Raw genomic sequence first — 26,873 nt, forward strand, 5'->3', positions numbered from 1 at the left:
GGCATTGTATGTACTAGCTCTATCTATATATCGATCCATTAATGTAACATTACTTGTATGTATGTACCCTTCCTGAATAAACATATTTATTTATTTTATTTAAACCCTCTAGACGTGGGAGTCCTCCTACCATGACTCCAAAGATATGTGTATATATGTGTAGTACACTGCTGGGGCGTCTTCTCTGTAGGATCTCACCCTTTCAAAAACTACATGCATATAAAGATGTCAGCTGTAGCTACGCTACTGGACCCTCCTATAGTGCCCCTGGTGTAGTGTCCCTGGTGTAGTGACCCTGGTGTAGTGTCCCTGGTGTAGTGACCCTGGTGTAGTGACCCTGGTGTAGTGTCCCTGGTGTAGTGACCCTGGTGTAGTGTCCCTGGTGTAGTGTTCCTGGTGTAGTGACCCTGGTGTAGTGTTCCTGGTGTAGTGTTCCTGGTGTAGTGTCCCTGGTGTAGTGTTCCTGGTGTAGTGTTCCTGGTGTAGTGACCCTGGTGCAGTGTTCCTGGTGTAGTGTTCCTGGTGTAGTGTTCCTGGTGTAGTGACCCTGGTGTAGTGTTACTGGTGTAGAGACCCCTGGTGTAGTGTTCCTGGTGTAGTGCTCCTGGTGTAGTGTTCCTGGTGTAGTGTCCCTGGTGTAGTGTTCCTGGTGTAGTGACCCTGGTGTAGTGACCCTGGTGTAGTGTCCCTGGTGTAGTGTTCCTGGTGTAGTGTTCCTGGTGTAGTGACCCTAGTGTAGTGACCCTGGTGTAGTGTCCCTGGTGTAGTGTCCCTGGTGTAGTGTTCCTGGTGTAGTGACCCTGGTGTAGTGTTCCTGGTGTAATGTCCCTGGTGTAGTGTCCCTGGTGTAGTGTTCCTGGTGTAGTGACCCTAGTGTAGTGACCCTGGTGTAGTGTTCCTGGTGTAGTGTCCCTGGTGTAGTGTTCCTGGTGTAATGTCCCTGGTGTAGTGTTCCTGGTGTAGTGTCCCTGGTGTAGTGCCCCTGGTGTAGTGCCCCTGGTGTAGTGACCCTGGTGTAGTGTCCCTGGTAGAGTGTTCCTGGTGTAGTGATCCTGGTGTAGTGTTCGTGGAGTAGTGTTCCTGGTGTAGTGTTCCTGGTGTAGTGTCCCTGGTGTAGTGTTCCTGGTGTAGTGTTCCTGGTGTAGTGACCCTGGTGTAGTGACCCTGGTGTAGTGTTCCTGGTGTAGTGTTCCTGATGTAGTGACCCTGGTGTATTGTTCCTGGTGTAGTGTTCCTGGTGTAGTGCCCCTGGTGTAGTGTCTGGTGTAGTGTCCCTGGTGTAGTGACCCTGGTGTAGTGTTCCTGGTGTAGTGACCCTGGTGTAGTGTTCCTGGTGTAGTGTTCCTGGTGTAGTGACCCTGGTGTAGTGTTCCTGGTGTAGTGTTCCTGGTGTAGTGACCCTGGTGTAGTGTTCCTGGTGTAGTGCCCCTGGTGTAGTGACCCTGGTGTAGTGTTCCTGGTGTAGTGTTCCTGGTGTAGTGTTCCTGGCGTAGTGCCCCTGGTGTAGTGTCTCTGGTGTAGTGTTCCTGGTGTAGTGTTCCTGGTGTAGTGCCCCTGGTGTAGTGACCCTGGTGTAGTGTTCCTGGTGTAGTGTCCCTAGTGTAGTGTTCCTGGTGTAGTGTTCCTGGTGTAGTGCCCCTGGTATAGTGTTCCTGGTGTAGTGTTCCTGGTGTAGTGACCCTGGTGTAGTGTTCCTGGTGTAGTGTCCCTAGTGTAGTGACCCTGGTGTAGTGTTCCTGGTGTAGTGACCCTGGTGTAGCGTTCCTGGTGTAGTGTCCCTGGTGTAGTGCCCCTGGTGTAGTGTTCCTGGTGTAGTGTTCCTGGTGTAGTGTTCCTGGTGTAGTGCCCCTGGTGAAGTGACCCTGGTGTAGTGTTCCTGGTGTAGTGTTCCTGGTGTAGTGTCCCTGGTGTAGTGACCCTGGTGTAGTGTCCCTGGTGTAGTGTTCCTGGTGTAGTGTTCCTGGTGTAGTGACCCTGGTGTAGTGACCCTGGTGTAGTGTTCCTGGTGTAGTGACCCTGGTGTAGTGTTCCTGGTGTAGTGTTCCTGGTGTAGTGACCCTGGTGTAGTGACCCTGGTGTAGTGTTCCTGGTGTAGTGTTCCTGGTGTAGTGACCCTGGTGTAGTGATCCTGGTGTAGTGTTCCTGGTGTAGTGACCCTGGTGTAGTGTTCCTGGTGTAGTGACCCTGGTGTAGTGTTCCTGGTGTAGTGTTCCTGGTGTAGTGTTCCTGGTGTAGTGTTCCTGGTGTAGTGACCCTGGTGTAGTGTTCCTGGTGTAGTGTTCCTGGTGTAGTGACCCTGGTGTAGTGACCCTGGTGTAGTGTTCATGGTGTAGTGATCCTGGTGTAGTGACCCTGGTGTAGTGACCCTGGTGTAGTGTTCCTGGTGTAGTGTTCCTGGTGTAGTGTTACTGGTGTAGTGTTACTGGTGTAGTGACCCTGGTGTAGTGTTCCTGGTGTAGTGTTCCTGGTGTAGTGATCCTGGTGTAGTGTTCCTGGTGTAGTGACCCTAGTGTAGTGACCCTGGTGTAGTGTTCCTGGTGTAGTGTTCCTGGTGTAGTGATCCTGGTGTAGTGTTCCTGGTGTAGTGTTCGTGGAGTAGTGTTCCTGGTGTAGTGTTCCTGGTGTAGTGTTCCTGGTGTAGTGTTCCTGGTGTAGTGTCCCTGGTGTAGTGCCCCTGGTGTAGTGCCCCTGGTGTAGTGACCCTGGTGTAGTGTCCCTGGTGTAGTGATCCTGGTGTAGTGTTCCTGGTGTAGTGTTCCTGGTGTAGTGTTCCTGGTGTAGTGTTCCTGGTGTAGTGACCCTGGTGTAGTGACCCTGGTGTAGTGTTCCTGGTGTAGTGTTCCTGGTGTAGTGATCCTGGTGTAGTGTTCCTGGTGTAGTGACCCTGGTGTAGTGTTCCTGGTGTAGTGTTCCTGGTGTAGTGTTCCTGGTGTAGTGTTCCTGGTGTAGTGTCTCTGGTGTAGTGACCCTGGTGTAGTGTTCCTGGTGTAGTGTTCCTGGTGTAGTGTTCCTGGTGTAGTGACCCTGGTGTAGTGCCCCTGGTGTAGTGTTCCTGGTGTAGTGTTCCTGGTGTAGTGTTCCTGGTGTAGTGACCCTGGTGTAGTGCCCCTGGTGTAGTGTTCCTGGTGTAGTGTTCCTGGTGTAGTGTTCCTGGTGTAGTGACCCTGGTGTAGTGACCCTGGTGTAGTGTTCCTGGTGTAGTGTTCCTGGTGTAGTGTTCCTGGTGTAGTGTTCCTGGTGTAGTGTCTCTGGTGTAGTGACCCTGGTGTAGTGTTCCTGGTGTAGTGTCCCTGGTGTAGTGTTCCTGGTGTAGTGTTCCTGGTGTAGTGTTCCTGGTGTAGTGTTCCTGGTGTAGTGTTCCTGGTGTAGTGACCCTGGTGTAGTGTCTCTGGTGTAGTGTCTCTGGTGTAGTGTCCCTGGTGTAGTGTTCCTGGTGTAGTGACCCTGGTGTAGTGTTGATGGTGTAGTGACCCTGGTGTAGTGTTCCTGGTGTAGTGTTCCTGGTGTAGTGACCCTGGTGTAGTGTTCCTGGTGTAGTGTTCCTGGTGTAGTGTTCCTGGTGTAGTGTTCCTGGTGTAGTGTTCCTGGTGTAGTGTTCCTGGTGTAGTGACCCTGGTGTAGTGCCCCTGGTGTAGTGTTCCTGGTGTAGTGTTCCTGGTGTAGTGTCCCTGGTGTAGTGTTCCTGGTGTAGTGCCCCTGGTGTAGTGTTCCTGGTGTAGTGTTCCTGGTGTAGTGTTCCTGGTGTAGTGACCCTGGTGTAGTGACCCTGGTGTAGTGTCCCTGGTGTAGTGACCCTGGTGTAGTGTTCCTGGTGTAGTGACCCTGGTGTAGTGTTCCTGGTGTAGTGACCCTGGTGTAGTGTTCCTGGTGTAGTGTTCCTGGTGTAGTGACCCTGGTGTAGTGACCCTGGTGTAGTGATCCTGGTGTAGTGATCCTGGTGTAGTGACCCTGGTGTAGTGACCCTGGTGTAGTGTTCCTGGTGTAGTGTTCCTGGTGTAGTGTTACTGGTGTAGTGTTACTGGTGTAGTGACCCTGGTGTAGTGTTCCTGGTGTAGTGTTCCTGGTGTAGTGATCCTGGTGTACTGTTCCTGGTGTAGTGACCCTAGTGTAGTGACCCTGGTGTAGTGTTCCTGGTGTAGTGTTCCTGGTGTAGTGATCCTGGTGTAGTGTTCCTGGTGTAGTGTTCGTGGAGTAGTGTTCCTGGTGTAGTGTTCCTGGTGTAGTGTTCCTGGTGTAGTGTTCCTGGTGTAGTGTCCCTGGTGTAGTGCCCCTGGTGTAGTGCCCCTGGTGTAGTGACCCTGGTGTAGTGTCCCTGGTGTAGTGATCCTGGTGTAGTGTTCGTGGAGTAGTGTTCCTGGTGTAGTGACCCTGGTGTAGTGTTCCTGGTGTAGTGTTCCTGGTGTAGTGTTCCTGGTGTAGTGTTCCTGGTGTAGTGTCTCTGGTGTAGTGACCCTGGTGTAGTGTTCCTGGTGTAGTGTTCCTGGTGTAGTGTTCCTGGTGTAGTGACCCTGGTGTAGTGCCCCTGGTGTAGTGTTCCTGGTGTAGTGTTCCTGGTGTAGTGTTCCTGGTGTAGTGACCCTGGTGTAGTGTTCCTGGTGTAGTGTTCCTGGTGTAGTGTTCCTGGTGTAGTGACCCTGGTGTAGTGACCCTGGTGTAGTGTTCCTGGTGTAGTGTTCCTGGTGTAGTGTTCCTGGTGTAGTGTTCCTGGTGTAGTGTCTCTGGTGTAGTGACCCTGGTGTAGTGTTCCTGGTGTAGTGTCCCTGGTGTAGTGTTCCTGGTGTAGTGTTCCTGGTGTAGTGTTCCTGGTGTAGTGTTCCTGGTGTAGTGACCCTGGTGTAGTGTCTCTGGTGTAGTGTCTCTGGTGTAGTGTCCCTGGTGTAGTGTTCCTGGTGTAGTGACCCTGGTGTAGTGTTGATGGTGTAGTGACCCTGGTGTAGTGTTCCTGGTGTAGTGTTCCTGGTGTAGTGACCCTGGTGTAGTGTTCCTGGTGTAGTGTTCCTGGTGTAGTGTCTCTGGTGTAGTGTTCCTGGTGTAGTGTTCCTGGTGTAGTGTTCCTGGTGTAGTGACCCTGGTGTAGTGCCCCTGGTGTAGTGTTCCTGGTGTAGTGTTCCTGGTGTAGTGTCCCTGGTGTAGTGTTCCTGGTGTAGTGCCCCTGGTGTAGTGTTCCTGGTGTAGTGTTCCTGGTGTAGTGTTCCTGGTGTAGTGACCCTGGTGTAGTGACCCTGGTGTAGTGTCCCTGGTGTAGTGACCCTGGTGTAGTGTTCCTGGTGTAGTGACCCTGGTGTAGTGTTCCTGGTGTAGTGACCCTGGTGTAGTGTTCCTGGTGTAGTGTTCCTGGTGTAGTGTTCCTGGTGTAGTGTTCCTGGTGTAGTGACCCTGGTGTAGTGTTCCTGGTGTAGTGCCCCTGGTGTAGTGTTCCTGGTGTAGTGTTCCTGGTGTAGTGTTCCTGGTGTAGTGACCCTGGTGTAGTGTTCCTGGTGTAGTGTTCCTGGTGTAGTGTTCCTGGTGTAGTGTCCCTGGTGTAGTGACCCTGGTGTAGTGTCCCTGGTGTAGTGTCCCTGGTGTAGTGTTCCTGGTGTAGTGTTCCTGGTGTAGTGTTCCTGGTGTAGTGTTCCTGGTGTAGTGACCCTGGTGTAGTGCCCCTGGTGTAGTGTTCCTGGTGTAGTGACCCTGGTGTAGTGATCCTAGTGTAGTGTTCCTGGTGTAGTGACCCTGGTGTAGTGTTCCTGGTGTAGTGTTCCTGGTGTAGTGTTCCTGGTGTAGTGTTCCTGGTGTAGTGACCCTGGTGTAGTGTCCCTGGTGTAGTGTCCCTGGTGTAGTGACCCTGGTGTAGTGTTCCTGGTGTAGTGTTCCTGGTGTAGTGTTCCTGGTGTAGTGACCCTGGTGTAGTGACCCTGGTGTAGAGTAGTAGGGTGGAAGACGCACAGACGATATTTTTTTTGGGGGGGAAAATATCGTCTGTACGGCTTAGGGGTTTTCAGGCGATATTTTGTTTCTGGGAAATATCGTCTGTGTGGCTTAGGGTTTTTCAGGCGATATTTTGTTTCTGGGAAATATCGTCTGTGTGGCTTAGGGTTTTTCAGGCGATATTTTGTTTCTGGGAAATATCGTCTGTGTGGCTTAGGGTTTTTCAGGCAATATTTTGTTTCTGGGAAATATCGTGTCTGTGAGCCAGGGTTTTTCAGGTAAATTTAGAATATCGTCTGTGTGAGCCATGGTTTGCAGGTTCCAATATCGTCGGTGTGAGCCAGGGTTTTGAGGTTCCAATATCTCGCGTGTGAGCCAGGGTTTTCAGGTAAACTCTATGGACAACCTTTGCCCGTTTTCAATCACACATTTGTAAAAGGACCATTTTCAGAGAATATTGTCTTAGATGTTTTGTTAAGGAAAACAGACAACTTAGCCATAACATTTAGTTTTATATCCATTTACAGCTATTTCACCTGTAAAGACCAAAATTGAACAGAGCCCAGTTATAGACAGAAATTCGTCAGAACCCATTTTATACCTAAAAATGAACAGAGACTACTTTGTGAGCAAAATTAGTCAGAGACAGTTTTAGCTCATATTTCATCAGAGTCCAATTATCAACAGAAATTCGCCAGAGCCTACTTTGAGAGCAAATTTCATCAGTGTCCTGTAATCTGTGAAAATGTGACAGAGTCCAGTTCTTGATCGAAATTCATCAGAGTCCAGTTTTCTAGCAAAATTCGCCAGAGTCTACTTTGTGCCAAATATTCAGAGTCCAGTTCATGATCGAAATTAATCAGAGTCCAATTAAAGACCCAAATTTGGCAGAGACCACATTTCGCTACTAGCAGTCCAATCCCCCTGAAATTTTAAACAGTTATATTTCAGACGTAGTAAATAAGATCAAGTCAGTTACAGAGCTCCAGCTCTTGTCCCCCTGTATTTGCATATTTTCTCTATATTCACTGTGTTCTTCGTATTCTCATCCGTGTTCACTCCATGTTCTTCAAATGTTCACAGTCCCATTCAGTTCATATTTTCACAAGTATCTCCATTTTTTTCTGTAATCTTTCTCTTAGTCTCATTACTTTCTCTACAAATTCTAGTCATATTTTCTATGTTTTCATGTTCATCACATGTTCTCTTTACAACTTTTATACTCAATATTCATGCTAACTTCCATATTTTGTGTTCTTTGCAATATTCATGTTCCTCTACAAGTTCATGTTCCTCACAAGATCACTTCGTTTTTTCACCTTCACTTACATGTTTTCTACATTCTTTGTCATATTCTCCATGTTCTTCACAAGTCCATTGTTCATTCTTTGTATTCCCTATTCTCCTTATCATGTTTTCATGTTCTCTGTAAGTTCATATTCCCAGCATGTTCACTGTATTCATCAACTTTTCTTACATGTGTTCTTTACCATGTTCCCCATATGTTCTCTGGGGTTTCCCCTTACATGTTATTTAACGTTCCTTAACTAAAAAAAAATCTTTCGCCAATCAACTAAAACATAGTCACTTTCGTCATTTCTCAACTAAACTTATTATCCAGTCAACTAAAAATTGTCAAAGGAATCTTTCCAACACTGTTCATAACTAAACTTATTCCCTAGTCATCAGAAAATAACCGTGTTCTTCTTGTTTCATTGTCATTTCATAACTAAAATTATCCATCAATCAACAGAAAAAGTCATATTCATCATTTCGTAACAGCCATTATGTTTTCGTCAAGAAAGAAAATATAGTCAAACATATCTATCATCGTCGTTCTTAACTGACATTTATACTTTGTGGAGCACTAAAAAATAGTCAAATGTAACTTTTTCAACACTTTCGTAACTAAAATTATATGTCGCTAAGTAAGAAAAATTGTCAAAGGAATCTTTCCAGCACTGTTCTTAACTAAACTTATTCCCCAGTCATCAGAAAATAACCGTGTTCTTCATGTTTCATTGTCATTTCATAACTAAAATTATCGGCCAATCATCAGAAAAAGTCATGTTCATCATGTTTTGGCTTTTGCTCAACTAAAAGTAATCATCGGTCAACTAAAAATAGTTAGTTCATCATGTTTCCTTGTCATTTCTTAACTGAAATATCACTTCTCTCATTTAAAATAGTCAGGATTAACCTCATTCAACACCGTTCTTAACTAAAACAACCTTTCGCTTAGCTAAAAATTGTCAAAGGAAACTTCTTTCAGCACTGTTCATAACTAACTTTATCCATCGTCAAGTAAGAAAATATAGTCAAAGATATCTTTCATCGCTGTTCTTAACTGACATTATACTTTGGGGAGCACAAAAAATAGTCTCCCTCGTCATGTTTTGTCTTTTTCCTCAACTAAAAGAGTCAAATGTAACTTTTTCAACACTTTCATAACTAAAATTATATGTCGCTAAGTAAGAAAAAATAGTCAAATGTAACTTTTTCAGCACTTTCGTAAAAATTATATGTCGTTAAGTAAGAAAAATAGTCAAAGGTGCTCTCCGTAACACCAAAGTTACTCTTCGAGATAACAAAAAGACGCTCTCAAACACTCAAAAATTTACTCGCATCCTCAAAGTTATTCTCAGAGTCATCAAAAAGTTAATCTCAGTCATCAAAATGCTATTCTCCAAGTAGCCTTTCATTCATCAGAGAACTTTCTAAGACATCTTCGTTCATTAAAGTTAATCTCAGAGGCATAAAAGTTTTTCTCGGAGCTATCAAAAGTTAATCTCTAAAACAACAAAAGTTAATCTCTGTCATCAAAGTTGATCTGCAAGATATCTTCGAGTCATCAAAGTTACTTTTCATTACATCAAAGACGCATTCAAATACTACCCATGTTCTCAGAAGTCATTCTCAAAGTTATTCAAAGAGCTAACAAAAGTTATTCTCAGAGTCACCTTCGTTCTTCAGAGAAACTTTCCAAAACATCTTTGTTCATCAAAGTTATTCTCAGAGTTAACAAAGGTAATCTCTAACTCACTCTCAGTCAACAAAGTTAATCCAAGAGACGTCAAAGTTAATCCAAGACATCATCTTTCATCAAAGATATTCTCTCTAAGCCATCAATGTTCTTCTCTAAGACATAAAAGTTATTCTCTATGTCAACAAAAGTTATTCTCTGAGCTAACAAAATACTACTCATGTTCTCAAAGACATTCTCCAATTCATCAATGTTGTTTCAAAGACATCAAAGTTAATCTCAGAATTATCCAAAGACATTCTCAAAGTCATCTAAAGTTATTCTCTAAGCCCTCAAAGTTATTCCCAGAGTCATCAAAAAGTTATTCTTCAAAACATAAAATTTGCTCTGTAAGATATCTTCGTTCATCAAACTTATTCTCAGAGATATCTAAAGTTATTCTCAGAACAATCAAAAGTTATTCTAAGACAACAAAGTCTTTCTCAGAGTCATCAAAGTTATTCTCAGAGTCACCTTTGTTATTCAAAGAAGCCTTCTGAGACATCCTCGTTCAACAAAAACTGTCCTCAGAGCCATCAAAAAGTTAAATACAGTCGTCAAAGTTATTCTCTAAGTATCTTTTCGTTCATCAGAGAAGCTTTCTAAGACATCTTTGTTCATCCAAGTTGTTCTCTAAGACATCAATCTTGTTCTCTAAGACATCAAAGATGTTCTCTAAATCATAAAAGTTAATCTCTAAGTTACCTTCGTTCATCAGAGAAACTTTCCAAAACATCTTCGTTCATCAAACTTGTTTTCAAAGTCATCAAATGTTATTCTCGAAGTCATCAAAGATATTTTCAGAGACATCTAAAGTTAATTTCTATGTTATAAAAGTTATTCTCAGAGACATCTAAAGTTAATCTTGGTCATCAAAGTTGTTCTCTAAACATCAATGTTGTTCTCCAAGACATCAAAGATGTTCTCAAAATCATAAAAGTTATTCCCAGAGCTATCAAAGTGATCTTTAATTCATCTTCGTTCTCCAAAAAGTTATTCTCTAAGACACCTTCGTTCATCAAAGAAACTCTCCTTCTTCCATCATGTTATTCTTTAAGACATCTTCAGTCATAAAATTTTCTCTCCAAAATGTAACTAGTTCAGCTTTTCATACCAAACCTGCATTTCTGTTAAAATATATTTTCGCAGACACTTTACCCTAAAACTGTTCTCTGAACTATCCTAACTTAACTTACCTTACCTTACCTATCTTACCTAACTTTACCTATGTTACCTTACCTTACCTACCTTTTCCTAACTTATCCTGCTTAACCTATCTTACCTAACTTAACTTTCATAACCTAACTTTACCTATCCTAACATAACTTACCTTACCTTCCCTATCTTACCTAACTTTACCTATCCTAACATAACTTACCTTACCTTCCCTAACTTAACCTAACTTTACCTATCCTAACCTAACTTACCTTTCATAACCTAACTTTACCTATTCTAACATAACTTACCTTACCTTCCCTAACTTAACCTAACTTTACCTATCCTAACTTAACTTACCTAACTTATTCTGCTTACCATAACTTACCTTACCTTCCCTATCTTACCTAACTTTACCTATCCTATCCTAACCTAACTTGTCTTACCTAACTTAATCTTACTTTCCCAAACTGATGTATCCTAACTTATCTAGACCAAACATGACATGCTCTAACTTACATAAGTATTCCTTCTTGTCTTTTGTGTTTCGTCAATCATTGTCTCATATTCATTTACTCATTTCATTAGTTAATTTCTCAAATGGTCACTTATGCATTTCAAGTGCTATTTGTTAGAGATTGGATATTTAAGCATTTCAAAGGATTTTTGTTATATATGGGAACTTACTCATTTCAAGGGATAATTTCTCAAATGGACGTTTTTGCATTTCAAGTGTTATTTGTTTAAGATTGGATATTTAATCATTTCAAAGGTTTTTCTTATATATGGGAACTTACTCGTTTCAAGGGCCAATTTCTCAAATGGTCATTTTTGCAGATCAAGGGTTATTTGTTAAAGTTCATCAAGTTGCTCATAAGTTGTATTTAGTAGGTTCTATCTTATGTTCTTATTCCCCAACCCCTTAACCTAACCTCTTGTAATCTTAATGTATTTAGTAGGTTCTATCTTATGTTCTTATTCCCCAACCCTTTAACCTAACCTTTCAGATGTAGTTTTGTTTCTCCTTTTTGTATATTTTTACCCAAACCCACCATCCCACTTAACCTTCTTTACTTTGATTCTCCTACTCCTTCTAACCCTCCTTTTCTATCTCTCTTCCTCCCCCTCTCTCTCCCTCATTTGCTCAAATGCTCTCTTGTTTCTCAAATTCAAGTCTTATTGCTCCCATTCTCACACCCTCATTCTCATTCACTTAGTTTTTCTTTTTCTCAATTCAAGTCTTAGTGCTCCCATGCCCACACTCTCTCTCATTCTCTCTTCTTTGGTCCCATTTTCTTCCGCCCCCTCTCTCTTACTCCTTGCTCTTCTTTCATGCTCTCACTCCCTTGAGCTCTTGTTTCTCAATTTCAAGTCTTAGTAGATCTGATTCTTTACTATTGTAATTTTTATTATTACTATGATAAAGAATGAACTTATATGTGAAAACAAAGTAAAGAAGGAAAGAAGGTTTGGGTAAAAAGGTTAGGAAAAGGATAATATATTCAACAAACTACATCTGAAAGGCTAGGTTAAAGGGTTGGGGAATAAGAACATAAGATAGAACCTACTAAATACATTAAGATTACAAGAGGTTAGGTTAAGGGGTTGGGGAATAAGAACATAAGATAGAACCTACTAAATACAACTTATGAGCAACTTGATGAACTTTAACAAATAACCCTTGATCTGCAAAAATGACCATTTGAGAAATTGGCCCTTGAAACGAGTAAGTTCCCATATATAAGAAAAACCTTTGAAATGATTAAATATCCAATCTTAAACAAATAACACTTGAAATGCAAAAACGTCCATTTGAGAAATTATCCCTTGAAATGAGTAAGTTCCCATATATAACAAAAATCCTTTGAAATGCTTAAATATCCAATCTCTAACAAATAGCACTTGAAATGCATAAGTGACCATTTGAGAAATTAACTAATGAAATGAGTAAATGAATATGAGACAATGATTGACGAAACACAAAAGACAAGAAGGAATACTTATGTAAGTTAGAGCATGTCATGTTTGGTCTAGATAAGTTAGGATACATCAGTTTGGGAAAGTAAGATTAAGTTAGGTAAGACAAGTTAGGTTAGGATAGGATAGGTAAAGTTAGGTAAGATAGGGAAGGTAAGGTAAGTTATGGTAAGCAGAATAAGTTAGGTAAGTTAAGTTAGGATAGGTAAAGTTAGGTTAAGTTAGGGAAGGTAAGGTAAGTTATGTTAGAATAGGTAAAGTTAGGTTATGAAAGGTAAGTTAGGTTAGGATAGGTAAAGTTAGGTTAAGTTAGGGAAGGTAAGGTAAGTTATGTTAGGATAGGTAAAGTTAGGTAAGATAGGGAAGGTAAGGTAAGTTATGTTAGGATAGGTAAAGTTAGGTTATGAAAGTTAAGTTAGGTAAGATAGGTTAAGCAGGATAAGTTAGGAAAAGGTAGGTAAGGTAAGGTAACATAGGTAAAGTTAGGTAAGATAGGTAAGGTAAGGTAAGTTAAGTTAGGATAGTTCAGAGAACAGTTTTAGGGTAAAGTGTCTGCGAAAATATATTTTAACAGAAATGCAGGTTTGGTATGAAAAGCTGAACTAGTTACATTTTGGAGAGAAAATTTTATGACTGAAGATGTCTTAAAGAATAACATGATGGAAGAAGGAGAGTTTCTTTGATGAACGAAGGTGTCTTAGAGAATAACTTTTTGGAGAACGAAGATGAATTAAAGATCACTTTGATAGCTCTGGGAATAACTTTTATGATTTTGAGAACATCTTTGATGTCTTGGAGAACAACATTGATGTTTAGAGAACAACTTTGATGACCAAGATTAACTTTAGATGTCTCTGAGAATAACTTTTATAACATAGAAATTAACTTTAGATGTCTCTGAAAATATCTTTGATGACTTCGAGAATAACATTTGATGACTTTGAAAACAAGTTTGATGAACGAAGATGTTTTGGAAAGTTTCTCTGATGAACGAAGGTAACTTAGAGATTAACTTTTATGATTTAGAGAACATCTTTGATGTCTTAGAGAACAAGATTGATGTCTTAGAGAACAACTTGGATGAACAAAGATGTCTTAGAAAGCTTCTCTGATGAACGAAAAGATACTTAGAGAATAACTTTGACGACTGTATTTAACTTTTTGATGGCTCTGAGGACAGTTTTTGTTGAACGAGGATGTCTCAGAAGGCTTCTTTGAATAACAAAGGTGACTCTGAGAATAACTTTGATGACTCTGAGAAAGACTTTGTTGTCTTAGAATAACTTTTGATTGTTCTGAGAATAACTTTAGATATCTCTGAGAATAAGTTTGATGAACGAAGATATCTTACAGAGCAAATTTTATGTTTTGAAGAATAACTTTTTGATGACTCTGGGAATAACTTTGAGGGCTTAGAGAATAACTTTAGATGACTTTGAGAATGTCTTTGGATAATTCTGAGATTAACTTTGATGTCTTTGAAACAACATTGATGAATTGGAGAATGTCTTTGAGAACATGAGTAGTATTTTGTTAGCTCAGAGAATAACTTTTGTTGACATAGAGAATAACTTTTATGTCTTAGAGAAGAACATTGATGGCTTAGAGAGAATATCTTTGATGAAAGATGATGTCTTGGATTAACTTTGACGTCTCTTGGATTAACTTTGATGACTGAGAGTGAGTTAGAGATTACCTTTGTTAACTCTGAGAATAACTTTGATGAACAAAGATGTTTTGGAAAGTTTCTCTGAAGAACGAAGGTGACTCTGAGAATAACTTTTGTTAGCTCTTTGAATAACTTTGAGAATGACTTCTGAGAACATGGGTAGTATTTGAATGCGTCTTTGATGTAATGAAAAGTAACTTTGATGACTCGAAGATATCTTGCAGATCAACTTTGATGACAGAGATTAACTTTTGTTGTTTTAGAGATTAACTTTTGATAGCTCCGAGAAAAACTTTTATGCCTCTGAGATTAACTTTAATGAACGAAGATGTCTTAGAAAGTTCTCTGATGAATGAAAGGCTACTTGGAGAATAGCATTTTGATGACTGAGATTAACTTTTTGATGACTCTGAGAATAACTTTGAGGATGCGAGTAAATTTTTGAGTGTTTGAGAGTGTCTTTTTGTTATCTCGAAGAGTAACTTTGGTGTTACGGAGAGCACCTTTGACTATTTTTCTTACTTAACGACATATAATTTTTACGAAAGTGCTGAAAAAGTTACATTTGACTATTTTTTCTTACTTAGCGACATATAATTTTAGTTATGAAAGTGTTGAAAAAGTTACATTTGACTCTTTTAGTTGAGGAAAAAGACAAAACATGACGAGGGAGACTATTTTTTGTGCTCCCCAAAGTATAATGTCAGTTAAGAACAGCGATGAAAGATATCTTTGACTATATTTTCTTACTTGACGATGGATAAAGTTAGTTATGAACAGTGCTGAAAGAAGTTTCCTTTGACAATTTTTAGCTAAGCGAAAGGTTGTTTTAGTTAAGAACGGTGTTGAATGAGGTTAATCCTGACTATTTTAAATGAGAGAAGTGATATTTCAGTTAAGAAATGACAAGGAAACATGATGAACTAACTATTTTTAGTTGACCGATGATTACTTTTAGTTGAGCAAAAGCCAAAACATGATGAACATGACTTTTTCTGATGATTGGCCGATAATTTTAGTTATGAAATGACAATGAAACATGAAGAACACGGTTATTTTCTGATGACTGGGGAATAAGTTTAGTTAAGAACAGTGCTGGAAAGATTCCTTTGACAATTTTTCTTACTTAGCGACATATAATTTTAGTTACGAAAGTGTTGAAAAAGTTACATTTGACTATTTTTTAGTGCTCCACAAAGTATAAATGTCAGTTAAGAACGACGATGATAGATATGTTTGACTATATTTTCTTTCTTGACGAAAACATAATGGCTGTTACGAAATGATGAATATGACTTTTTCTGTTGATTGATGGATAATTTTAGTTATGAAATGACAATGAAACAAGAAGAACACGGTTATTTTCTGATGACTAGGGAATAAGTTTAGTTATGAACAGTGTTGGAAAGATTCCTTTGACAATTTTTAGTTGACTGGATAATAAGTTTAGTTGAGAAATGACGAAAGTGACTATGTTTTAGTTGATTGGCGAAAGATTTTTTTTTAGTTAAGGAACGTTAAATAACATGTAAGGGGAAAACCTAGAGAACATATGGGGAACATGGTAAAGAACACATGTAAGAAAAGTTGATGAATACAGTGAACATGCTGGGAATATGAACTTACAGAGAACATGAAAACATGATAAGGAGAATAGGGAATACAAAGAATGAACAATGGACTTGTGAAGAACATGGAGAATATGACAAAGAATGTAGAAAACATGTAAGTGAAGGTGAAAAAACGAAGTGATCTTGTGAGGAACATGAACTTGTAGAGGAACATGAATATTGCAAAGAACACAAAATATGGAAGTTAGCATGAATATTGAGTATAAAAGTTGTAAAGAGAACATGTGATGAACATGAAAACATAGAAAATATGACTAGAATTTGTAGAGAAAGTAATGAGACTAAGAGAAAGATTACAGAAAAAAATGGAGATACTTGTGAAAATATGAACTGAATGGGACTGTGAACATTTGAAGAACATGGAGTGAACACGGATGAGAATACGAAGAACACAGTGAATATAGAGAAAATATGCAAATACAGGGGGACAAGAGCTGGAGCTCTGTAACTGACTTGATCTTATTTACTACGTCTGAAATATAACTGTTTAAAATTTCAGGGGGATTGGACTGCTAGTAGCGAAATGTGGTCTCTGCCAAATTTGGGTCTTTAATTGGACTCTGATTAATTTCGATCATGAACTGGACTCTGAATATTTGGCACAAAGTAGACTCTGGCGAATTTTGCTAGAAAACTGGACTCTGATGAATTTCGATCAAGAACTGGACTCTGTCACATTTTCACAGATTACAGGACACTGATGAAATTTGCTCTCAAAGTAGGCTCTGGCGAATTTCTGTTGATAATTGGACTCTGATGAAATTTGAGCTAAATACTGTCTCTGACTAATTTGCTCACAAAGTAGACTCTGTTCATTTTTAGGTATAAAATGGGTTCTGACGAATTTCTGTCTATAACTGGGCTCTGTTCAATTTTGGTCTTTACAGGTGAAATAGCTGTAAATGGATATAAAACTAAATGTTATGGCTAAGTTGTCTGTTTTCCTTAACAAAACATCTAAGACAATATTCTCTGAAAATGGTCCTTTTACAAATGTGTGATTGAAAACGGGCAAAGGTTGTCCATAGAGTTTACCTGAAAACCCTGGCTCACACGCGAGATATTGGAACCTCAAAACCCTGGCTCACACCGACGATATTGGAACCTGCAAACCATGGCTCACACAGACGATATTCTAAATTTACCTGAAAAACCCTGGCTCACAGACACGATATTTCCCAGAAACAAAATATTGCCTGAAAAACCCTAAGCCACACAGACGATATTTCCCAGAAACAAAATATCGCCTGAAAAACCCTAAGCCACACAGACGATATTTCCCAGAAACAAAATATCGCCTGAAAAACCCTAAGCCACACAGACGATATTTCCCAGAAACAAAATATCGCCTGAAAACCCCTAAGCCGTACAGACGATATTTTCCCCCCCCAAAAAAATATCGTCTGTGCGTCTTCCACCCTACTACTGTGTAGTGTTCCTGGTGTAGTGTCCCTGGTGTAGTGTTCCTGGTGTAGTGTTCCTGGTGTAGTGTTCCTGGTGTAGTGACCCTGGTGTAGTGTTCCTGGTGTAGTGTTCCTGGTGTAGTGTTCCTGGTATAGTGACCCTGGTGTAGTGTCCCTGGTGTAGTGTTCCTGGTGTAGTGACCCTGGTATAGTGACCCTGGTATAGTGTTCTTGGTGTAGTGACCCTGGTGTAGTGACCCTGGTGTAGTGACCCTGGTGTAGTGACCCTGGTGTAGTGACCCTGGTATAGTGTTCTTGGTGTAGTGTTCCTGGTGTAGTGTTCCTGGTGTAGTGACCCTGGTATAGTGACCCTGGTATAGTGTTCTTGGTGTAGTGTTCCTGGTGTAGTGATCCTGGTGTAGTGACCCTGGTGTAGTGACCCTGGTATAGTGTTTTTGGTGTAGTGTTCCTGGTGTAGTGTTCCTGGTGTAGTGACCCTGGTATAGTGACCCTGGTATAGTGTTCTTGGTGTAGTGACCCTGGTGTAGTGACCCTGGTGTAGTGACCCTGGTATAGTGTTCTTGGTGTAGTGCTCCTGGTGTAGTGATCCTGGTGTAGTGACCCTGGTGTAGTGACCCTGGTGTAGTGTGTCTGATGCAGTGCTGCAAGGAGTAAGAACTATAGTCATATCGTTTGTGCTAATATTTTAGTCACTTTTTCACTTTCACTCCATCTTTTCCCTGTGTTCTCCCCCCTCTCACTTCTCAGTCTCTCCCTCTCCCTCTCCCTCCCTCTCCCTCTCCCTCTCCCTCTCCCTCTCCCTCTCCCTCTCCCTCTCCCTCTCCCAGGTGGAGCCTCACCAACGCTGGAGAACTCCTCCTGGAGTCCGTCGACGAGGTCCTGGTTGATGGCGTCGTCTGGGAGGAGGTTGAGGTCGACGACCGCCACCTCGCCCGTGTCCGCCCCGCCGCTCACAGCTGCAAGGTAGACAATAGTCTGTTTACACCCATGGCAACAGACCCATAACACCCATGGTAACACCCAGGCAACACACCCATAACACCCATGGTAACACCCAGGCAACAGACCCATAACATCCATGTTGTGTGTACATGGTTCGAGAGACCCAATTACCCATTACAATATATCACATAATAGGTCCAAGAATTGGGGGAAGGAGTAAATTGGGAGAACAGCTGGGTGTAATTGTCTTGCTTCTACAGCGGCAGTAAACACAGAAGTGCGCAGAGCTGTGCGCACTCCTGTTAACCGCACGTGCGCGGTAATATCTGCGCAGGCGCCGTATGTGCGCACCTACATTCTTCACCCATTGTCTATACATAGACAAGACTCAACTTCAGCACCCACATATAACACATAATCAAAAAATTCTCAAAAACGGTCTATACACTTTCTAAAATTCAGCTACAATGTACCCGTTGATAATCCTAAAATCTTACTATATGGTACCTATTAGTTTTCTTCAAATTTCCTTACAATGTACATTTTATCATTCTTCACATTTTGCTACAAACTACCTGCTTAAAATTATCTGTTAGGTTAAGGACCTGCCCGTAACCCTATGCGGGTTAGTGGCTTTACAAGAATGTAAAAACATCAATGCTATGTACTTTCATAAACCCAATGTACCTAGTTGTATATATATAAATAAATAAATAAATCAATAAATAAATAAATAAATTCAAACAAGAACTGAGTGCAAGCGCACGCGCACACAGCTGCGCTGGTACCCCAGCTTGATGGGGTTGTGGGAGTTGTTCTACTCCCCTTGTCCGGCCCGAGGCCAGGCTTGACTTGTGAGAGTTTGGTCCACCAGGCTGTTGCTTGGAGCGGCCCGCAGGCCAGGCTTGACTTGTGAGAGTTTGGTCCACCAGGCTGTTGCTTGGAGCGGCCCGCAGGCTCACATACCCACCACAGCCCGGTTGGTCCGGCACTTCTTGAAGAAAACTATCTAGTTTCCTCTTGAAGGTGTTCACGGTTGTTCCGGCAATATTTCTGATGCTCGCTGGTAGGACGTTGAACAACCGCGGACCTCTGATGTTTATACAGTGTTCTTTGAGTGCTCTTCACCTCTGCTCTTCACTGGTTCTATTCTGCATTTTCTTCCATATTGTCCACTCCAGTACGTTGTTATTTTACTGTGCCGATTTGGGACCTGCCCTCCAGTATTTTCCAGGTGTATATTATTTGTTATCTCTCTCGTCTCCTTTCTAGGGAGTACATTTGGAGAGCTTTGAGACGATCCCAATAATTTAGGTGTTTTATCTCGTCTATACGTGCCGTATATGTTCTCTGTATTCCCTCTATTTCAGCAATCTCTCCTGCTCTGAAGGGGGAAGTGAGTACTGAGCAGTACTCAAGACGGGACAACACAAGTGATTTGAAGAGTACAACCATTGTGATGGGATCCCTGGATTTGAAAGTTCTCGTAATCCATCTTATCATTTTTCTGGCTGACGCAATATTTGCTTGGTTATGCTCCTTAAACGTTAGGTCGTCAGACATTATTATTCCCAAATCCTTTACATGCTGTTTTCCTACTATGGGTACATTTGGTTGTATTTTGTACCATGTATTATGTTTCGGGTCCTCATTTTTACCGTACATGAGTACCTGGAATTTATCAATGTTAAACATCATGTTATTTTCTAATGCCCAGTCGAAAATTTTATTAATATCTGTTTGTAGTTTTCATTGTCTTCAGCGGAGGTAATTTTCATGCTGGTTTTTGTGTAATCAGCAAACAATGATACGAAGCTGTGACTTGTATTTTTGTCTATATCTGATATGAGAATAAGGAACAAAAGTGGTGCAAGGACTGTACCTTGAGGTACAGAGCTTTTAACTGCGCTTGGACTCGATTTTATATGGTTGACTGTTACTCTTTGTGTTCTGTTCGACAGAAAACTGAGTATCCAGCGGCCTTATTTTCCAGTTATACCTATTGACCTCATTTTGTGTGCTATCACTCTATGGTCACATTTATCGAATGCATTTGCCAAGTCCATGTATACCCCATCTGCATTCTGTTTTTCTTTTAAGGCCTCAGTGACTTTGTCGTAATGGTCAAGTAGCTGTGAGAGGCATGATCTTCCTGCTCTAAATCTATGTTGGCCTGGGTTGTGGAGGTCATTGGTCTCCATGAATTTAGTGACCTGACTCCTGATCACTCTCTCAAATACTTTTGAGAGAGTGATCAGATTTTTGAGAGAGTGTGGGACGTTAGTGCAACTGGCCTATAATTCTTTGTCAATGCTTTGCTCCCTCCCATGTGTACCGGGGCAATGTCTGCTGCTTTAAGCGCATCTGGTATCTCCCCCGTGTCCAAGCTCTTCCTCCACACTATACTGAGTGCCTGTGCTACTGGCACTTTGGATTTTTATATAAATATTGAATTCCATGAGTCTGGACCCGAGGCCGAGTGCATGTTGTAAATTTCCCTTTCAAAATCTGCCACGCTCGTGTTGTTATCAGTTATATTTACAGGTGTTTGGATATCACGCATAAAGAAGTTGCCCGGATCTTCCACTTTCATGCTGTGTATCGGAGTGCTAAACATGTCCTCATACTGCTTTTTTAGGATTTCACAAATTTCTTTGTCAATTTCAGTGTATGAACCTTCACTTGTACTAATATGTCCAGTACTGGCAGTTTTTGCTTTTGATTTAGCATATATGAAGAAATATTTCGGGGCTTTTCTCCATTCCTTGAATTGCTTTGTATTCTAGTTGTCTTTCTTCAGTCTGATATGAATGCTTTAGTCTCTGCTCGATTTCTTCACACTCCCCATTCAGCCACACGCCCACACAGTCGTGCTGTACACCATTCAGCCACACGCCCACACAGCTGTGATGGTACACCATTCAGCCACACGCCCACACAGCTGTGATGTACACCATTCAACCACACGCCCACACAGCTGTGCTGTACACCATTCAATCACACGCCCACACAGCTGTGATGGTACACCATTCAACCACACGCCCACACAGCTGTGCTGGTACACCATTCAACCACACGCCCACACAGCTGTGATGGTACACCATTCAAGCACACGCCCACACAGCTGTGCTGGTACACCATTCAACCACACGCCCACACAGCTGTGATGGTACACCATTCAACCACACGCCCACACAGCTGTGATGGTACACCATTCAACCACACGCCCACACAGTTGTGCTGGTACACCATTCAACCACACGCCCACACAGTTGTGATGGTACACCATTCAACCACACGCCCACACAGCTGTGCTGGTACACCATTCAACCACACGCCCACACAGCTGTGATGGTACACCATTCAACCACACGCCCACACAGCTGTGATGGTACACCATTCAACCACACGCCCACACAGCTGTGCTGTACACCATTCAACCACACGCCCACACAGCTGTGCTGTACACCATTCAAGCACACGCCCACACATCTGTGCTGGTACACCATTCAAGCACACGCCCACACAGCTGTGCTGGTACACCATTCAAGCACACGCCCACACAGCTGTGCTGGTACACCATTCAAGCACACGCCCACACAGCTGTGCTGGTACACCATTCAACCACACGCCCACACAGCTGTGCTGGTACACCATTCAACCACACGCCAACACAGCTGTGCTGTACACCATTCAACCACACGCCCACACAGCTGTGCTGTACACCATTCAACCACACGCCCACACAGCTGTGATGTACACCATTCAACCACACGCCCACACAGCTGTGATGTACACCATTCAACCACACGCCCACACAGCTGTGATGTACACCATTCAACCACACGCCCACACAGCTGTGATGTACACCATTCAACCACACGCCCACACAGCTGTGATGTACACCATTCAACCACACGCCCACACAGCTGTGATGTACACCATTCAACCACACGCCCACACAGCTGTGATGTACACCATTCAACCACACGCCCACACAGCTGTGATGTACACCATTCAACCACACGTCCACACAGCTGCCGAGACATTATAACATTGTCCACATAAACAGTGGCATTCATTATAATATTGTCGGACCCGAGTTCAATCCTGGGGTAGGACAGAAACGGTTGGGCACGTTTTCTTTCACCAGATGGCACTGTTCACCTAGCACTAAAATATATATGTTTAGTGAAGAGCCGCAGTAGTGGAGGTGTGGGAGCGTCCTCCACGGCCTCACTTCGCAGGTCCAGCCTACGGAAGCCTATGGAAGCATACTGAAGCCTAATGAAGCCTATGGAAACTTATGGAAGCCTATGAAAGTCTACTGAAGCCTACGGAAGTCTACTGAAGCCTACTGAAGCCTATGGAAGCCTAAACCTACTGAAGCCTAAGCCTACAGAAGCCTACGGAAGCCTACGGCCTTTCTTGTAAGGCCTAACTATTATTTGAGTATGGTGGTGGCCGCGGCCGTTAAGGCGTCTGGTAACACCACAAACCCGTTCTCGCAAATTTGATAAGTCAATATTGACTTATTAAATATGTGCATAGGTGACATACTTAACATAATAGTTTCCCTTGAAAAGCTTCATAGAAAACACCGACCTTACCTAACCTACTTAGTATGTTAAGATATGCATCTTATTGCTTCGTAATTACAATTATTACCTAACCTATACCTATAATAGGTTAAGTAACAATTGTAATTACGAAGCTATAAGATGCTTATTTTAACATACTAAGTAGGTTAGGCAAGGTCGGTGTTTTCTATGAAGCTTTTCAAGGGAAACTATTATGTTTAGTATGTCACCTATGCACGCAACTAATAAGTCAATATTGACTTATTAAATTTGCGAGAACGGGTTGCACCACAACGACGATGGTTCAGGTACCTCAATTACCCCAAATTTATGAAGTGTTTCTTAGCACAGTTGGCTTCGTTCTCGACTCACAATCGGGAATCCTGGGGTTTGATTCCCGGTCGGAACATAAATGGTTAGGCTCCTTTCCTTTCACCTAACACCGATGTTTACCTAACAGTAAATAGGTTAAGCAGTTAATTAGTTAAGCAGTCTCCGTGGTGTAGTGGTAAGACACTCGCCTGGCGTTCCGCGAGCGCTATGTCATGGGTTCGTATCCTGGCCGGGGAGGATTTACTGGCCACAATTCCTTAACTGTAGCCTCTGTTTAACGCAACAGTAAAATGTGTACTTGGATGAAAAAACGATTCTTCGCGGCAGGGGATCGTATTCCAGGGACCATAGGATTAAGGACTTGCCCGAAACGCTACGCGTACTAGTGGCTGTACAAGAATGTAACAACTCTTGTATATATCTCAAAAAAAAAAAAAAAGGTATCAGGGAGTTTGGCAACTGTTACGAGGATGAATCCTGGAGAGGGTCAAGGATACAAAAATAAACATGGAACTTACAAACATTCAATGGGAACCTGTTCTTAGTGCAACCCGTCCTCTTAAAAATAACGTCACTTTTGGCTCGTATGCGCACTATGGCCAAATTTGGACGTAATTTGAAATGAAATTGACTCACAAAAGTGACGTACTGTTCCGTTTTCTGTTTGAATCGTCCGGCCGACTCTGTAAGGTTAGAATAGATGACTTTCAATTCACGTTTTTCATAACGTTTTGAAACTTTATGAGAATTTCCTGCCCACCTAACCTATCAGAAGACCCTTAACTTACTGTTGTTGAAAAAATAAATCCCAAATTTATTTTCATTTTTTTTTCATTTTCAAATTACGTCCAAATTCGGCCATACGGGCAAACGGCCAAAAGCGACGTTCTCTTTAAGAGGACAGGTTGTAAGAGTGAACCTGTTCTAACATTCCTACACAGGGAGTGGAACAACTGACTCCGAAGCATATAAAGTGTGTCTGAAACATATTCCTTTGCGGTAAGTCTGAGAGTGTTCTGAAGGTCTTGGAGCTCAGCAAGAGCACAGAGACGGCACTACAGAAGAAGGGGGAAAATATATTAAATGTTTAAGCAGTCACGACTATCCCTACTAAGAAAATGATTTAAACTCGAGAGATTGGAGAAATAGAACAGAGACTGAGACAATCATATCACATTGAAGAAATGCAATTAGAATAGAAAGCCATTCAAGAAATAAAGAATAATCCAAAATACTTCTTCACATAAAATCGAAATCAAAATGAATAAACTCCGTCATTACTGGACCAATACAGGCGATGAGTCACAATAACGTGGCTGAAGTATGTTGACCAGACCACACACTAGAAATTGAAGGGACGACGACGTTTCGGTCCGTCCTGGACCATTCTCAAGTCGATTGAGAGTGGTCCAGGACGGACCGAAACGTCGTCGTCCCTTCAATTTCTAGTGTGTGGTCTGGTCAAAATGGACCAATACTTACAATCGAAGGTCCACACACGGAGGACAACAAGGATATTAGTTAAGTCCTTCAAGAACAACATGACGACCTGCTTAGCATCCTGATTAACAGCATGAAAGTTTCTTAACAGCTTCTTTACGATTAATATCCAAACCAGTTGACAATATAACTGATACCAACACGAACTCTGAAGATTTTGCAAGAGAAATTGACAACATGTCCACTGCACTCAGCCCTGGGTCCAGACTCATGGAATTCAATATACATAAAGAAATGCAAAGTGCCGGTAGCACAGGCACTCAGTATAGTGTGGAGGAAGAGCTTGGACACGGGGGAGATACCAGATGCGCTTAAAGCAGCAGACATTGCCCCGGTACACAATGGAGGGAGCAAAGCATTGGCAAAGAATTATAGACCAGTTGCATTAACATCCCACATAATAAAAGTACTTGAGAGAGTGATCAGGAGTCAGGTCACCAATTTCATTGAGACCAATGACCTCCACAACCCAGGCCAACATGGATTTAGAGCAGGAAGATCATGCCTCTCACAGCTACTTGACCACTATGACAAAGTCACTGAGGCATTAGAAGAAAAAAACAATGCAGATGTGGTATACATGGACTTGGCAAATGCATTCGATAAATGTGACCATGGAGTGATAGCACACAAAATGAGGTCACTGGGAATAACTGGTAAAGTAGGACACTGGATACTCAGTTTTCTGTCGAACAGAACACAAAGAGTAACAGTCAACCATATAAAATCGAGCCCAAGCGCAGTTAAAAGCTCTGTACCTCAAGGTACAGTCCTTGCACCACTTCTGTTCCTTATTCTCATATCAGATATAGAAAAATATGCAAGCCACAGCTCATGTCATCCTTTTCAGATGATAAAAAAATCTACATGAAAAGTACTTCTATAGTCAACATTAAAAAATTACAAAGAGATATTAATAAAGTTTTCGACCGGGCAGCAGAAAGTAACATGATGTTTAACAGTGATAAATGTCAGGTACGCAGGAACGGTAAAAAAAAAAATTGTTTGTCGTTTAAGATTCAGCTACTGGGAACAAAGGTTGCAAGTAGCACGGGCTATGGTGAGCCCGTAGTGGACTTACCTGGCACAGGAGCGGGGCTGTAACTGGACCTTTAACATAATACAGGGAACAAAACACAGTCAAATCTGCCCATAGTAGGAAAGCAGCATGTAAAGGATCTGGGAATAATGATGTCTGACGACCTAACGTTTAGGGAGCATAACCAAGCAAATATGCTCAGTCATGGCAAACATGCGGCCCGTTGAACATGCATGATCAACACTTGTCACTTCTGAACAAAGTGGGAGGGAAGCGAGGGAATTATCAGGGGAAAGCGCCGAGCCATTACGACTATATAGCACTGGGAAGGCGTCAGGATAAGGATTTGGGATGGGACGGCGGAAAGGAATGGTGCCCAACCACTTGGACGGACGGACAAAGTGGGAACTGCACACACATTACAGCCAGACTTGGCAAAAAATTATATTAAAAATAGGTGTCAAGCCTCATGACAAAACTCAAAAAATGGTTGAAAAGTCATAAATAAATGTTCGTTATGAACAGTTGTAATTTGTGTACAATGTATGGTTGCTGTTGCATAGAAGTCTATGTTGCCGTTCACACACTTAGTGTGTGCTGCATTGCCATTGGTTTAGGCATTTGTACTTGTTTACTATTGGTCTACTCGAATCCCGGACCGTTAGACACAGAGAGAACACTAGCTTGGAGGCGAGGAAACTCTAAGCCTTGTTCTGAGCCACGAGTTCACTGTGAACGGTCGTCACTCGTAATTAATAACACCCAAATTGGTGTCAGTCGTTTTCCAGGAACTTGTGCAAGTAACTGCCTCTCATACAAGTTAAACAAACAATTACAAAGTAGACATCGGTACTATTAAATTCTGACAAGCAAGAAACGTTTTTGTACAGATGTGGCAATGAAAATTTACCGTAAGCTAACGTAGCCTCTCTAGGCCTAATACACATTACCTGAGGCCTGATATAGTACACATGTGTGCTATACTAGACCTGGGAATATTTAAGTTGGGTTTTCACTTATATTTTTGTCGAACTCTATAAAGTGAATGGTTTCAAGTTCTACTATCTAATGGGATCCTGGGTTCGTATCCTGGCCGGGGAGGATTTACTGGGCGTCAATCCTTAACTGTAGGCTCTGTTTACCCAATATTAAATCTCACACTAGCACCATGGGTCTCCTCACACTAGCACCATGGGTCTCCTCACACTAGCACCATGGGTCTCCTCACACTAGCACCATGGGTCTCCTCACACTAGCACCATGGGTCCCCTCACACTAGCACCATGGGTCCCCTCACACTAGCACCATAGGAACTATGGGTCTAATCACACTAGCACCATAGGAACTATGGGTCTCCTCACACTAGCACCATGGGTCCCCTCACACTAGCACCATGGGTTTCCTCACACTAGCACCATGGGTCCCCTCACACTAGCACCATAGGAACTATGGGTCTCCTCACACTAGCACCATAGGAATTATGGGTCTCCTCACACTAGCACCATGGGTCCCCTCACACTAGCACCATAGGAACTATGGGTCTCCTCACACTAGCACCATAGGAACTATGGGTCTCCTCACACTAGCACCATGGGTCTCCTCACACTAGCACCATAGGAACTATGGGTCTCCTCACACTAGCGCCATGGGTCTCCTCACACTAGCACCATGGGAACTATGGGTCTCCTCACACT

The 26,873-nt window shown here is 42.1% G+C and overlaps 1 protein-coding gene across 5 annotated transcripts in view; it reads right to left on the bottom strand.

The window, feature by feature from the left end:
- The window catches only part of LOC123748645 (uncharacterized), a 136,389-nt gene that overhangs the window by 67,722 nt on the left and 41,794 nt on the right, over window positions 1–26,873 (bottom strand). For all 5 annotated transcript variants that reach the window (XR_011228135.1, XM_069322951.1, XM_069323014.1 and 2 more), the window contains exon 3: window positions 17,625–17,741. Coding sequence is in view for 4 of the 5 variants with exons in the window: in XM_069322951.1 (XP_069179052.1) it covers window positions 17,625–17,741 (117 nt within the window). In the remaining variant the exon portion in view is untranslated. The remainder of the gene's footprint in view (window positions 1–17,624; window positions 17,742–26,873) is intronic.

The sequence above is a fragment of the Procambarus clarkii genome, chromosome 1 (assembly GCF_040958095.1).
Source record: "Procambarus clarkii isolate CNS0578487 chromosome 1, FALCON_Pclarkii_2.0, whole genome shotgun sequence".
Classification (NCBI taxonomy): domain Eukaryota; kingdom Metazoa; phylum Arthropoda; class Malacostraca; order Decapoda; family Cambaridae; genus Procambarus; species Procambarus clarkii.